Source organism: Alternaria postmessia (genome assembly GCF_024291825.1).
Source record: "Alternaria postmessia strain BMP 2775 chromosome Unknown scaffold_58, whole genome shotgun sequence".
NCBI lineage: Eukaryota > Fungi > Ascomycota > Dothideomycetes > Pleosporales > Pleosporaceae > Alternaria > Alternaria postmessia.
In genome coordinates, this window is record NW_026260131.1 from 96,858 (window position 1) to 109,269 (window position 12,412).

General features: G+C 52.5%; 4 protein-coding genes across 4 annotated transcripts; 2 read left to right on the forward strand and 2 right to left on the reverse strand.

Moving 5' to 3' along the window:
- Window positions 1-1,263: 1,263 nt before the first annotated feature.
- Window positions 1,264-2,820, forward strand: J4E82_007909 (uncharacterized protein; the record flags this gene model as incomplete). The annotated part of the gene is made up of 2 exons (XM_051734150.1): window positions 1,264-1,400; window positions 1,449-2,820. 2 exons carry the CDS (start codon window positions 1,264-1,266, stop codon window positions 2,818-2,820), a joined length of 1,509 nt encoding a protein of 502 aa, XP_051586090.1.
- Window positions 2,821-3,487: 667 nt separating this feature from the next.
- J4E82_007910 (uncharacterized protein) lies at window positions 3,488-4,990 on the forward strand (the record flags this gene model as incomplete). The annotated part of the gene is made up of 1 exon (XM_051734151.1): window positions 3,488-4,990. The coding sequence occupies one exon, from the start codon at window positions 3,488-3,490 to the stop codon at window positions 4,988-4,990; it is 1,503 nt and encodes a 500-aa protein (XP_051586091.1).
- Window positions 4,991-5,807: 817 nt separating this feature from the next.
- ATG12 (Ubiquitin-like protein) lies at window positions 5,808-6,382 on the reverse strand (the record flags this gene model as incomplete). Its single annotated transcript, XM_051734152.1, has 2 exons — window positions 5,808-6,067; window positions 6,235-6,382. The coding sequence occupies 2 exons, from the start codon at window positions 6,380-6,382 to the stop codon at window positions 5,808-5,810; spliced, it is 408 nt and encodes a 135-aa protein (XP_051586092.1).
- Window positions 6,383-7,215: 833 nt separating this feature from the next.
- On the reverse strand, window positions 7,216-9,124 carry J4E82_007912 (uncharacterized protein; the record flags this gene model as incomplete). Its single annotated transcript, XM_051734153.1, has 3 exons — window positions 7,216-7,308; window positions 7,357-8,610; window positions 8,660-9,124. 3 exons carry the CDS (start codon window positions 9,122-9,124, stop codon window positions 7,216-7,218), a joined length of 1,812 nt encoding a protein of 603 aa, XP_051586093.1.
- Between the last annotated feature and the right edge of the window lie 3,288 nt (window positions 9,125-12,412).

Below are 12,412 nucleotides of genomic sequence, written 5' to 3' on the forward strand. Positions count from 1 at the left end.
TGCGCTCTGCGAAATGGCGCATCTCATACAGTATTGATAGCCGGGCGAGACTCGCAAGAATTGTGCGATAATGCGCACACTTGTGCACCGACTGGTTAGGCTGGACGCCATATTGGCGGCCTCAACCCCGGGATCCGGGACTATTTCGAGTCCCAATCCAGCAGCAGTCAGTGTCATCGAGAGTTGGTGAATATCTCCGTCGGCGTGCCGAAGCTGATTTTTCTTGGCCTTGGGTGTGAGTTGCCAATGCTTCAAGGAGCCTCCGAGCGGTCAGCGCCGCTGCAGAGGGGTCTGAGGGGTGTTTGACCTCCCGCCTCTTCGCCAACAGGCCCCAATCGCCGTTGTCGAGAGATAGACAAAGGCCACAAGCGCCATAGCGGAAGCGTAGCACCATTGGAATTATGCAGGTGGCTGCAGGGATGACTCCGACGGCCAGCAACAGGTCCTCCCGTCAAGATGCTCGCCGTTGGACTCGAGCAGCGGCTGCCAGAATCATGCTTGTCCCAACTCTGACCCTGGGTCATCTCAGAGCATGTCACAGCGTCGTCAGGCAACGCCTATCAGCGAGGACCAGGAGTTGGATCCAAGAACGCTAGGGTTGGCAGGGCATGGCAGCAGGCAGTCCGCGCGCCATGGACGATCGAGGCGGGCTCCAGCGAATATGTGGCGTACCTCCGAAATCCTGGCCAAGGTCTGCCGTTGCGATAAGACCCACTCACACGCGCGCTGCGGCTTGCGTTTATCACACCTCTCCCAGCCGGGTGACTTGTCTCTCTCTCTCTTCATCTTCATTCACCGCACATCGTCGCACCGTCGACAAATTCGCGTCGAGGCTACAAGCCTAGCTTGCGAGTATACCCACTTGACACTCCCAGATCCTCGGTACGCCAGCAACGTCAGCCAGAAAGAGCGACATGGTCAAAGCGCTCACCTATCGCCATTCCCAACTCGTCACCGCTACCGCTGCCACTCAAAATCGGCACTGAGCACGCGACATCCAAACAGCTCCCCCTCTACGGAGGCGAGAGTCTGTGAGGACTGCTCAACAGCAGCATGATAATATCACGCGATATCTACAATGACTCTCCCCCGCTGCGCCGAACCCGCATGGCCAACAATCCGACTCTCCTGTATTCTTGGTGGTGCACTGTATTTTCCGCTGTCATCATAGGAGTCCGACTGTCGGGCCGCTATATTCGTAATGAAAGACTCTTCCGCGAGGACAAGGTCATGGCACTCAGCATCATCCCACTGTTTGCGCGAATGGGATTCGCTCACGTGGTCCTGATCTGGGGCACCAACAATGTCAACGTCACGAATTTGACAGACCCTACCATCATCCGCCACCGCGAGATCGGCTCTCAGATGGTCCTCGCAGCGAGGATTTTCTATGCATTATTGTATGTGCAGTCATCAACTTGAATTAGGGTGTGACTAACCCATGCTAGCATCTGGATGGCCAAGTTCACTGTTTCAGAGTTCCTGAAGCGCTTGACAGAACGTTTCTGGAAGAGAGGATACGATTGGGGACTGCGTGCCATACGCATCTTTCTTGTCGTTACTTTCCTCATGGTTCTGATTGCCACACTCGCAGAGTGCCATCCTACTACCCATTACTGGCAAGTTGTCCCGGATCCAGGACCGCAATGCCGACAGGGCTACGCGCAGCTACTCACCATGGGCATCTGCGACATCGTCACCGACGTTTTCCTTATCGCCTTTCCGATCCCGATCATCGTGCGTTCGAGCATGCCATTAAAGCGGAAGATCTCACTTGTCTTGCTGTTTTCCTTATCGATCGTTCTAATCGTTGTCACTGGCGCTCGAATGCCTCTGGTGATGCAAAGATCAGGTCTACAGCAGTTTCGCACCGTATTCGCTTCTTCAGAAATTCTGGCTGCCACCATCGTTTCCAACGCCATCGTCCTAGGTTCCTTTCTTCGCGACCGAGGTGTCAAGAAACCAAAGTTCAAAGCACCATCTACCACAGACAGTATGGAACGCAGAGGATCAACACGCCGCTTCACAGACCAGACCGGTAGCAGTGATGAGGATCTTGCAAGGTCACTAGGATACCGCACAAAACCTGAACTGCTCGATAAGTCGACAAGCCTGCCGAGACCGGCTCCCGTGGCGGACCTCGACCTCCTATCATCGTCCAGACAACCCGGTCCTTTTACAAACAACAACTGGAAGTTCCCCGATGAGGAAGCTGGTATGCTTCCGTACAACGGTCGACCAAGCATGACAGTCGAAGACATACGAGATCCGATGCCCAGTCCTCGTGCAAGGCGCGTGTCATGGTTCGACGTTGGTGGACTACTGGAGAATCCAGCCGTAGCTCCCTCACCCACCGACTCAGTCATTGCGCACGACTTTGCAGCCCAGTCACAGCCACGAAGAGGGTCCAGAGCCTCAAACACGATCATGCCAAACGCACGCGCATTTCTGCCTCAAGCACGACGCAACTCCCGACTTTCCCAACAGTCTGAAGACTACGAGATGACTCAAGTCCGGCCCACCAATCAGTTGCAGGATCCCGGAGGCTTGCTCTCCGAAGACCGCGAGCAAGAAGAAGCGTTGTCGACTCCATCTCCACATTCAGGCTCCTCAGCCGGTCCCCCTTCTTGCCAGACACGATACGCGCCTATACGACGCACATCGACGCGCTCGACACAACAAAGCTATGATGTACCATCGCTAAAAGATCCTGGAGGCTTGCTCTCTTCCGCGCCGCCTCCCCCGTCTACACGACGCAATCCTCCCCAACAAGGCCGCAAGGTGCCGTCCCTACAGGACGCCGGCGGCCTTCTTGGTTGACGACACCCGTTCCTCCTTTACATTTTCCCTGCGTGATACCCCGGCCTTCGCGGCCTCGTTTGCATTCGCATAGTTTGCCTAATGCTTTCCTTTTCCTTTAGTCAGTACCCGCACGATATCCACCTACGTAGGTGGGCGTTGATGGATTTACGATTGATGGGCTACGAACGCGATACCCATGGAACCATCAGACATCTCAGGCTGGATGTCGCAGAGTAGATCACGATCTATAGTCGGGCAGCAAGACGCATGTGTATTATAGCAATAACAATATATCGAACGACGCTTGACGTCGCTGTGGCGTCGTTTACGGCGGTAAATTGCCGACCTATAAATGAAGTTTAATATGGACGTTCTCGGCTCTTGTGGTCCTGGCACCCGGGTACGTGGTACATGTCGTAGGAATGTAACATGGTTTTTACGCTAAAAAGCAATCGCTCGAAAACGTTGATTACCGAGTAAGTGGTTCAGCATCCAACGCTTGGAGCCCCTGTGGAACAGGTAGCGTTCGGATATTATTCAACAGTGTCTTGGCTGCTCAACGGCGCGCGGGAAGGAAGCTGCAGGGCGCGACGCGACGGTCATAGCTCGCACTATTAGCAACAGCTTGAACCTTCGAGCCGTAGCACAACCTACCCACCCGCCATCATCTGGTAGCACGTCAGAAATGAACAATGACGCGCCCACGCTCCTCGAAATCATCCAGCTAACCCGTCAAGAACTCACCCACACGCAGAAAACCGACCCGATTCGTGAATGCGGACGCGCTGCGCTGGCGCTGCTTCCCTCTGATTCCGACCTAGCATTGAAGCTCGCCTATCAGAAATTACACGATGTGCCGTACAAGGACGTGAAGACGTGCTGGCGCAGGCTATACGCAGATGCGAGTCTATGGAAGGTGGTGAAGGTGGTAGACGACCAGCATGGCCAATTCGCAAAGGGTAGATACGATGAAGAGCGAAGCAATGCGGCCGCTGAGAAGAATGCCTGGGTTGACGACGTGGTACGAACACTGGATATGACGCTTATATTGACAGGCGCACCTGAGAGAGAGGAGCTTGTGGAGCTGTGGTTTGCAGCGTTGAAAGCTGTCCTAACGCCTCCAGGACGAAATTCCAACATCGACGCTGACGCTTCCGAGCCCCCGAATAAACGGAGAATGCTATCGTTTTCGCGTCAAACCTCCTGTATACCAAGGAGCTTCCCGACGGTGCTACCCAATCCCTCGCCCACCATCCGACACGCGATACCTCGAACGAGAGAACTCAGTCTGGAGGCTTTCCAGAAGAGAGTTGGTGACACGGCTATGCATACACCTGTTATTATCGAAGGTGCGATACAGCACTGGCCCGCACTCGACGAGCGACCGTGGAACAACCCAGCATATTTGCTCGAGCAGACACTCGGTGGTAGACGCCTCATACCCGTTGAAGTGGGCAAGAGCTACACAGACGAAGGCTGGGGTCAGCGCATAACCACTTTCCGCGCCTTTATGGAGACATACATGCTCGAAGGCGCGAAAGACGCTGTCTCAGCTACATCACACATGGACAATGTGGGTAGCCCTGATCGTGACGGAGCTGATGGCAGCCAAACGCCAACACCACCACCGACAGGCTACCTAGCTCAGCACGACCTCTTCGCCCAGATTCCATCTCTCCGCGCCGATATTAGCATACCTGACTACTGCTACTCCTCACCCGCCCCTTCCCCGCACCTCACACACATTAAACCTGTCCCGAAGCTCGAAGAACCATTGCTTAATGCTTGGTTTGGACCTAAGGGGACTGTGTCGCCTCTACATACTGATCCGTACCACAATATACTTGCGCAGGTCGTGGGGTACAAGTACGTGAGGTTGTATGCCCCGGAGGAGACGGAGCGGTTGTATCCGAGAGGGATGGAGGGGGGCGGAGTGGATATGAGCAATACTAGTCGTGTTGATTTGGACGAGGGGATGGAAGTTCTGGGGGAGGTGAGTTGCTGGGAGGTTGAGGGCTTGTCAAGTGAACGGCGAAGGGAATTCGAAGAAGAGTTTCCTGGGTTCAAGGATGCGAGGTATATTGAAGGCATTTTAGCCCCGGGTGAGTGTCTCTATCTTCCTGTAGGTTGGTGGCATTATATACGTAGTCTCACACCTAGTTTTAGTGTGAGCTTTTGGTTCAACTGAATCATTGTTCTTGTTCATCTTTCTTTCTTTCTACTACCTCAAATGATGGTATTATACATGTCTCTGATGATCACTCCTCATTGCATTCTCTGCATTTCCGCATCGCCAATTCTCCATCTCTTAACATCCTCCGTGTGCGAAACAGCAATCATCGAAATATAATCTACGGAAAATGATCGCTTTCGCGTTAAGACAACGACGATGCGCCTGTTCGCAGTAGTATTGGCATCGTTGATACATCTCCCGATGGCTGCAGCCACATATCTTATAGTGAGTTATCAGGTATTCGCACATTTTTGGTGATTGTAACAGTCTGTGGTTATCCAACGTTTGGTGATGAGCTGGGTTGGTAATGTAATCCTGGAGTTGAGATGGTGGACAATGTGAGGAATGGGGAGAAAAGGAAGCGCGGCGTTGATATGAAGTACAAGGGGAGAGCATAATTATAATTGTAATTCAGATAGATCTATCATATATGAGTTGTGAAGGGGGATTGTGAGTCTTCCTGGGGCATAGTCAAGGTATAGATAACTCGCTTTTTTTTCTATTCACTCGTTGGACGGAAGACTTTGTAGCTTCCTGTCAGTTCCTTTTTAGTATACTGTTGGACGACGTCCTATAGAGCGATAAACATCCTCAAAGACTCTGTTCCCAAACCATCTAATTCGACTCTTGCACCACCAACGCACCATTCCCAACCAACCCACCTGCTAACTTGCTCCCCCCTCCACTCACAATCCACTCTGCCCCAAATGCTGGATTAACATCATGACCCTACCATACATCCATCCCTCATCCCCGTCTGTCTCCTAGTCCTTTACCCAAAAGCCGGACTAATAGCATACCCCACAACCAGCTCCTCACCCTGCCTAAAGCAACTCCAAAGATTCCCCACGCCCTCGTCCAAACCAGGACTAAACACACTCCCCACGTAGCAAAACACACTCTCGTGCTCCTTGACGCGGAGTCGTCCCCGGAGGAACCGTACTATCGTTGCAAACGTCGAGTTTGTGCCAAGCTTGAAAATGCGTTGAGTTAGGTGCGGGGCTGAGCCTATGGGTTGGAGACGGATTGTCACTGTAAGAAGAGGGGGGCGGTTAGTTGCGTGGAGTTGGGGGCAAGGGCCAGAAAAGAGAGATGTAGGTGAGATGGAATGAGATGGGAAGGAGAGTTGTGAAGAGGGTGATATCGCCGGTGGATCCCCGTTCCATAGTATAGATGAATGGAAAAACAATCCAATATACCTTTCTGTACAGCGAGGCTCCCGGCAGCTTCCAGCGCTTTCGAAGCATCTTTCGGCAGGTTGGTCAAGACGACTGACGCGGCCATGGTGAGAGGCGCTTCTGTTGTGTCGTCTTCTTCTGGCATCCTCTCTTTTGGTGATTGAGACATTGTGCGAGTGTATGTTTATCGTTGTGGAGCGAAGTGAGTTCAACGTGACTACAATGAACAGACCGTTCAATGTTCTAAGAAGGAATTATAAAATAAAAGAAGATGGACTCATGCAAAGTGATTATTGATGGGCGTTCTAGGTAGAAGCGATGGTCAGGTGTAACTGCCCAACCAACCAATCACCGCCCCACCACACCAACATCACTTCTTAAAAAAGCAAAAGGCACCCAATCAACCTTATCATCTTTCGCATTGATATCTAGTGTTTTCTATATATCTGATACGATAATGATATATAACATAAGCCTCCATTAGGGCGCTCATCCGCTTGTTCGTCGCCAAGTATACTCACCTCTCCCGTGTGACAATGTTCTACAAACCTCCATAGTAGTACCAACCAACCCACGTTTTACTGATAGAAACACACGCGCGCGCACGCACACCACCAGCCAGCCGGTTTGCATATCGCAAATGAACCAGCAGAATTTGTGACCCGAAGGCCATTGGACGCAATAGCTATATACAAAGGGGACGGCATGCATCGTTAGCCCACCAGGGATCGAAGATCGTTGGCCTAATACTGTGGTAAAGGAAAATCGGAGAGTCAAGTCAAGCTTATGTTCGCCAAGAAAAAGGGATGGAAAGGCAGAAGCTGCGCCTCGAAAATGCTTATGGGAAACGGGTATTCGCTCGCAGAGTAATGCCATGCGCCCGGGGGCGAGAAGTGAACAGATGTTTGCGAAAGGAAATTATGTCGTGGGTATTAGTGAGGTCGTGCATTACGCCGTAAGGGATGCAATGAGTGGCCGTGTAGTCTGCATGAGCCCTAGGGCTCATCGACGATCAAGTTGGGCGAGGAGCTGGTCTAGCTCGACCCAGTTCTCGGTGGTGACAGCGAACTTGCGGTGCTTGCGTGAGAGGATGTGCTGTGGAATGTTAGTGTAGCTCGCAAAATGCACAGTCATGATTCGTACCTCGTCGAAGTCGTTGAACTTCTCCCTGCAGTTCTCGCAGTAGCCAGGCTTCAATTCCTTCTCAGCAGTCTTGCGCCTGCGGAGGGCTGCTGCTTTACGAGCTTGTCTCTCTTCATCACCGTCATCATGCGCATGGCCCATATTCTCCTGAGCTTTGCGCTTGGCTGCTCGCATGGGTTGAGAATGCTCATAGCTGAGCGCAGCCCTCACATCGTTTGTGACGGACGAATGGCCACTATTCGTATTCGCCGACGGTACGCTGTTCTTCTCGAGGACTTTTCGTTTCAGTTGGTTCACCTCCTTGCTGTTTCCAGCACGCGGCGCGGCAGCAGTCGAGGATATCATCTGCGAGCGGATGGCGGAGGTGATGTTGGATTGGTGTAGACCAGACGCGACTGGCTCACCAGCAATAAAACGGGGCATGGCTCGGATGCTAGCCTGAGCACTGCCAAACATGGGTGGTGGGCCGTCTGCCGTGTTGCATCGCTTGGGTGGGAGGCCCTTCGGGGGGTCTAAGGGCTTTGTATCCGCATCCTGCTCTTCCTTGACGATGGCAGCAGGGGCACTGGGACGCCTGGCCAAGTTGTTGTTCTCTACTAGAGCACTCTTCTCTTCCATGGCTGAGACAGCACGCGTCCGTGGAGCCTGGGCTGCCTGCCTTCGACGTGCTTCCTGCTCTTCCTGCTGTCGGCGGCCGAAATGGGGATCTTCAACAAACGGACACTTGCCATTACCTGAGGCACGGAACTGTGGCCACTTGCCCTTCTCTTTCTCGACTTTCTGATATTCTCGGATCATAACAGGTCGAGTGACCTCATCCATGTCGTGCACGTATACGTAGTAGCCACGAAGAGGGATCATGTCCTGCGAGGCCATGACGTAGTCGCGATCCATCTTCTCGTTTTGCAGCAGCCTCTGTAGGTCAGCAGGACGGCCCTTCTGATGCTGCGAGGCCACGGCGTGGCGCGTCGGGTGGCTAGCTGCATCTTCACCGGTCTCCTTGTTGAACATGGTGTCTACCATCCGCTGCAACTTCTCCACAGACCATATCTTCATGCCCAAGCTCTTAGCCTTGTGCAGGATATCACCGCGGTCAGACCTCTCCAGGGCGGCATCGAAGATGGACTTCTTGTTCTCCAGCTGAGCCGGGTTGACGGTGCCCTTGTGGGTGGATGAGCTGCCATCGAGGTCGGCAGGAATGGAACGCGTCGTAATGACGTGGGTGACTTCTCGCGAGAAAAAATTGACCTCACGCTGAAGATTGTTAGCAAGATGGGAGTAGGATAGGACATGGCAGACATACGGAACCTAGGTGCTTTGCCCTATGCATCAGCTTGTCTTTCTGGGCTTCTGGCACGCTGTCAAAGTAGAAAGCAAACTGAGGAAACAGCTTGCGATAGTGACGCTGCCACTGTCGGATCGTCTCTAGGTCGTTGGACGCTCGCTGGGCGGCCTGCTTGGACGGGGCCTTTGATTCTCTTGCTGCTTCCAGCTTGCGGGTCAAAGCCGTGGGCTGGGCCCCACTCCGACGGACCAGGCCATGGCGATGGGCTTCGGCATCATCGACTTGGATGACTTGTTTCTTGGGCGGCGGTTGGCCATAGAGGACGTCGCGCTGCTCACTGGCGTGTGAGCGTTGGCGCTTTCCTCCTATGGCCGTCGCGCGTAACGGGGAATTGGTAGCGTTTTGCAGGTTGGCGAGGGGGACGCGCCGGTTCGACATGACTACTGGAACCTGGGGTGACGGAGGGACAGCTACTGCTGCCATACGTGGGAGAGCGGCCGGGACTGGTCTCGAGGCGTAATAGATGATATGCTGGGTGGGAGGGGCACGTGTGCGTGTAGCTCACGACGCGACGGTACAGGCACGTCGAGGATTTTCTAGCAACGCGTAGCTGCCATGTCGAGGTGCGGGAGCTTTGGAGACCAAGGTACAAGGTGACGGCAGAGTAATTGAGCGAAAGAGAGGCGCGTTGCAGACGTCGATCTGCTTTCATCGACCAAGGAAAGAGTAGTCTTTGTTTGGCCTGGAGGCTGGTACAGTATGATGCAGTCGGCGCTAGAGCCAACTGGGCTAGCCTGAAAATCTCGCGCGAACCATCCACAACATCTTTGCCTAGACAACGACCTGGGCAAACACAAACCATCCTTGCCGACAACACCGTCAGTGCGCCCTGCACGACATCTCGCGTCCACTCTCTCGCTGCCCATCCTCGGCCTCTGATTCAGCCTCAGGGGAAGATTCGCAACTTCCCCATGTGGCGCCGCTCCTGCTACTTCCATCTAACGCCGACCCCACTTCTCCTATCTTGTGTCCTACTAACAACTCGCCGTCCAGCGCTGCACCACTGGCTCCGTCTCATCTTACCAATAAGGCCCCCATCGCCGTTGAATGGCACCGGCCGATCTTCGCTTCTCATTGCCTGCCCTACGGAAATGTGACAGATTCAAACTTATTCAGGGTCTGCATGGTGGAGCCTTGGTCGATAGCCCGAGGTGTCACGCCTGTTGGTCGCAACTTTGTTGTATGGGTCGCAAAACACCGGATGCGTCATGAGGAGTGCATACGAGGAAGACCAAGCAGTAAAACGTATAAAGGTATCACTCCGGTCTTGCACGCACCACGCACCAGACGCCACTGAGATCTATTCTTGATGCATTGTGCAGATGATGCCCAAGTTCTCCTTCGAATGCCATTCAACACTCGCTCATCAATACTTGAGTACCCCGGCTCAGTTCATTGAATCCCCAATCCGCTTCCCTAGTCAGCCGATTCTTGTAGATATGTCCCCCGCTGGTCGACATGAGGAATGCCGCTGAAACTTCACCGTATTGTCTGCCTGAAATTGAATAATGAACGTCCTTGCTTGTGGCACAGAGCTCTACTCCTTACATTGATACGCTCAAAACAGCGACGCCACGATGCACGCCTTACCAGTCTATTAACCAGGTTGGTACTGCTATGATAGCCATTTTTCTGCATTCGAGAAAAAGAAAAGCTTTTTGTGCCACTCGCAAAAGTCTGTATATCCTCATCCGACATGCATCGTCTTCACACTTTCTATCTTATGCCTGACCAACATAACAGCGACCATAACTTCAAAGCCGATGCTCCTGCTATAGCTTCTGATAATATGTATCTCTCCAGCTTCATGCGCAACACATTGAATCCAGGATAGTTCCGATTCCAACAATGCAGCGGAGTGGAGGGATCACTCCTCTTTTCTGGCAACACCGCTCCCTCTTATCACACAGGATGCAACCCGCATAGAATAACACCTTCCAGCCCGGGAACTTGCGAAGATGCTCAAACCTTCGTCAAAGTATGCACTTGTGGTGGGGACGATAACCCAACCTGGATGAGAATATGTTGCGATAGGTACCTGTCTATAAGGCTCCGAGCTGGCCACACGCTTACATGCTTGCCACTGATGCTTCTTTTGCGTACACTGACGGGGACTGTAAGAAAGATCTTTGCGATTCGGATAACTGTTTGGGGTAGGTTCAACACCGGCTTCATCGATTAAACTAGGTAAGCCTTCACGTTCTCTCTAGTCGACGCTAGTACACTCTGGTGTAGCCGCACGAAATGCAAAAGTCTTCTTCGAGGAGTAAGACGATATTGACCTCTGGTACGGCTTGGGAAATACCAACCTTGGTATTCTGGCAATCTGGAGACTCTTACTTGTTTTCTAGTGACTACACGTCGTGCGTTGCAGCGTTGATGAGAATCATGTTTGGCAACTCCATCACAAGTTCCTCACTGCCATCGACCACGCCATTCTCAACCGCCTTACCTCCAATGCCACCTGTGCTGCCTATGATCTTACAAAATACAAGCTCCATTCAAGCCCTGATATCACAGCTGACATTGCAGTCGGCATGAGAATCTTTACCACACCCGGCGTTGGCTTCTTCTTGTACTTGTTCCGAAAGCGAAGCCGATGGCAGCAGCACACCCGACAGAAACTGAAGCTGCACCAGCCAGCGCAGGCTGAGATACCGAATACGTAAGGGAGGTCTCGGAGTTTGAGGCATTATTTGAATAAGTAATATAGGGCCGAGACGTACAGCACGCCACAGCCGGTGGGAACTGCGTCGTTGGCATTGGTAGAGATTGAGAGGGCAATGTGCGTGCGGTAGCGAAATCTTCGACAGAGTTAGATAGGAGACACACGGGTAAAGCAAGGCTTGGGGTCCCGGCGGAAAAGATACCGTGCTGAAGTGTTGGGTGGTCGTAGATGTTGACATCGATTTGAACGATATCGCAATGGTGATAAGATGTCTGTTGCAAAATCGATACTGGAACGCCGTTTTGCAAGCTGAGTTCTGCCAGCAGTATTTGTGTTATCCATTCATACGACAGGATTCGTGCCATGAAAACGATCCGAACGATCACGTCAAGATTGTTCTGTTGGTCATTCGGAGTTTGCACCCGTTTCGTTCTTCGTCGACTCGAGAGCTACAAAGGCTCAAAGATCATGCAAGTTGCCGTCTTCGTCGTCTTCGTCATCTTCGTCTCCGTCATCGTCGCTGCCGCAACCACAACCTCTTTCGTGACAGAAATAAAAGTCGTCTTTTATGCAGTTCCGATGCGATTTGAGTTGGGATTTCTCAAGGTGCTTGGATGATTCTATCCGACGGGACAAGAAATCCTGTATCTCGGGAGGAAGGACGATCGATTGTTCCTCTGGCTGTAAACGGACAAGATGGATCCATCTGGCCAGTTCAGGCTTGACTCGTCTGTATACCCACTCACGCATGTTCTCAATCACCATACGTAGTGCGTAGACGCCCCAAGTAAGCGCTAGGGATGTTGCCCAGATGCAGCGCATTTCAATCCTCTTGTTTTCCTGGAAAATGTTAGTCACGCGCGATATCGACATTGCTATAGTCGTACTCACTGGATTTCTACATGTGAACCAGAAGCGAACACTTGAACCCACGCAGGTAAAGGAGAAGATAACAAGTGCATCTTTATTGGGGTTCTGTATCCTCTCAGCTAACTCTTCCCGCATGACAAGTGCTTCGGCAGAATCCCTTGCGGCTTGGCAGA